The 2,051-nt window shown below is 32.0% G+C and overlaps 1 protein-coding gene across 3 annotated transcripts in view; it reads right to left on the reverse strand.

The window, feature by feature from the left end:
- LOC100636846 (replication factor C subunit 3-like) overlaps positions 1–2,045 on the reverse strand; it is a 4,126-nt gene extending 2,081 nt beyond the window's left edge. For 2 of the 3 annotated variants that reach the window (XM_020002254.1, XM_020002252.1), the window contains exons 1-3: positions 1,940–2,045; positions 1,583–1,800; positions 396–577 (exon numbers count right to left, since the gene is read on the reverse strand). In XM_020002254.1, coding sequence (XP_019857813.1) covers positions 396–400 — 5 coding nt within the window. In that variant the 5' untranslated portion in view covers positions 401–577; positions 1,583–1,800; positions 1,940–2,045. Of the gene's footprint in view, positions 1–395; positions 578–1,582; positions 1,801–1,856 lie in introns of all 3 variants that reach the window. The other variant, XM_020002253.1, reaches the window with a different exon arrangement.
- Positions 2,046–2,051: the final 6 nt, after the last annotated feature.

Consider the following 2,051-nt stretch of genomic DNA (forward strand, 5'->3'; position numbering starts at 1 on the left):
ATAGTTTCAAGCATACTGGTACTTCTGACGACTTCTCATGGCTCCTTAAAGCACTGGAAACTGCTGAGATCATAATCAGGGGGCTAGATAACTTTGTTAAGAGGCTTGGTAGTGATACAAGAGTCCAGGAGTTGAGTAATTTGACAACTTGAGTAATTGAGCAACCAAAATTAACCTGGGCACAGCCCAGGCCTGGAACCGCCTATGCCTACAGTAGGTTTTCTATACCACTGCATAAAATTATTTTTAAAAACTCAGAAACACTTATTAACCTCCTAGTAATTGTCATTGTAAAACTGTCCACTTATCAAGTTTTAACCAAGTGAAATAAATCCCACAAAACCTCTACCTTGGTATATAATCTATACTTATTCATCAGATAATGTATTCCTTACCTCATCTATGGTAGGAGCGGGAACCCTAACAGCCAAACACCTGCTCTTGATGGCTGGTATTAGTTTACTGGTTGAGTTACAGACTAGTATAAGACGACATGTTCCTGTGTATAGTTCCATTGTACGTCTCAATGCATGCTGTGCATCTTTAGTGAGTCTATCAACTTCAGTCAGTACCACAACTGAACAATAAATAAAAAATATAATATATCATAACTTTTAAGGAAGAATAGTAATATCATATTGATGCCTGGTATGTTAATAATGAATAATTTATATGTCAATAACTATGTTAGAAATTAATAATTATTCTAACATACATTCCATGGTAATAGCACTTAGAAATAGCAAAAAATACTAGTATCTTTAATAGTAATTGTAATTAAAATTAAGGTTTCCAATACATATGCATGTTCTCAAGTTGTGTGAAAACTTGGAGTTGATTCCCATCAAAATTGAATTCTTAAAAATTTTTGGTCTTGGGGCCAAATTTTGCCAAAACTGAAAAGAAGAGAATTCTCTATTTTAAAAAAATCCTGATACATATACATGTTCTTATGTTGTATAAAAATTTTGAGCTGATTCCAATCAAAATTGAATTTTTTACAAATTTTTAAAGTTGCTCCAAAATCAGACCAAAATCCCTGTACTAGTATAAGGTTCCGGGCCAAATTTTGCCAAAATTAAAAAGTTGAGATTTTCCATTTTTATAATTTTTTTTGTAATACATATATATGTACTTATGTAGTATAGAAAGTTTGAACTGATTCCAATCACATTTGGATTTTTTATGAAATTTTTAAAGTTGTTCCAAAATTTGACCCGGGACCGTGTACTATAGTACAGCGACTTTAGCCAAATTTTGACAAAATTGAAAAGTTGAGAATTCTTCAATTTTATAATTTTTCCTAATACATATATAAGTTCTTATGTTGCGTAAAAAGTTTGAGCTGATTTCAATCAAAATTGGATTGTTTACGAATTTTTTAAGTTGCTCAAAAATCAGAAAAAAGTCCCTGTACTATAGTACATGACCTCGGGCCAAACTTTGCCAAAATTAAAAAAGATAAAATTCTATATTTTTATAATTTTTTCTGGTACATAAGCATATACTTATATTTTTTGGATAGTTTGAGCTGATTCTGATCAAAATTGGAGTTACAAACTGCTATAGCAAGTTTACTGACCTTTAAAGTCTTTGTGGCCATAGGCGGTTCCAGGGGTGGGCATTAAGGGGCAATGCCCACCCTGAAGTTTTGACAGGAAAAGGAAGTCATCATAATCATTAAAATTAATTATTATTGTTATTAAAATTAACTTTTCATGAATATTTTGAATGTTAATTTTGTAATCATTTCTTGCAATGGCAACCAAGCGTCAGCATCTCTCCTTTCTTTCTTGCCTCCTAAACCAAAAAAAGAAATACCAATGATGATGAAAGAAGTAAGGTTAATAGCTAACATGTATAGATCTATAAATAAGCAAGTACTGCTTGTCATAAATCATCAGTTGTGTTAATGGCAGCTGCACACAAAATTTACTACCTGAAATTTCTATAGATGAGCCAGATCTAGTGTCAGTTGATTTCACAGAGTTAGAGACTAATGATTATGATCTTCCTTGTGATACTTCTACTTCTAGTGATGCTGAGTCTGA

The sequence above is a fragment of the Amphimedon queenslandica genome, unplaced genomic scaffold (assembly GCF_000090795.2).
Source record: "Amphimedon queenslandica unplaced genomic scaffold, v1.1 AMPQUscaffold_12953, whole genome shotgun sequence".
NCBI classification, from domain to species: Eukaryota; Metazoa; Porifera; class Demospongiae; order Haplosclerida; family Niphatidae; genus Amphimedon; species Amphimedon queenslandica.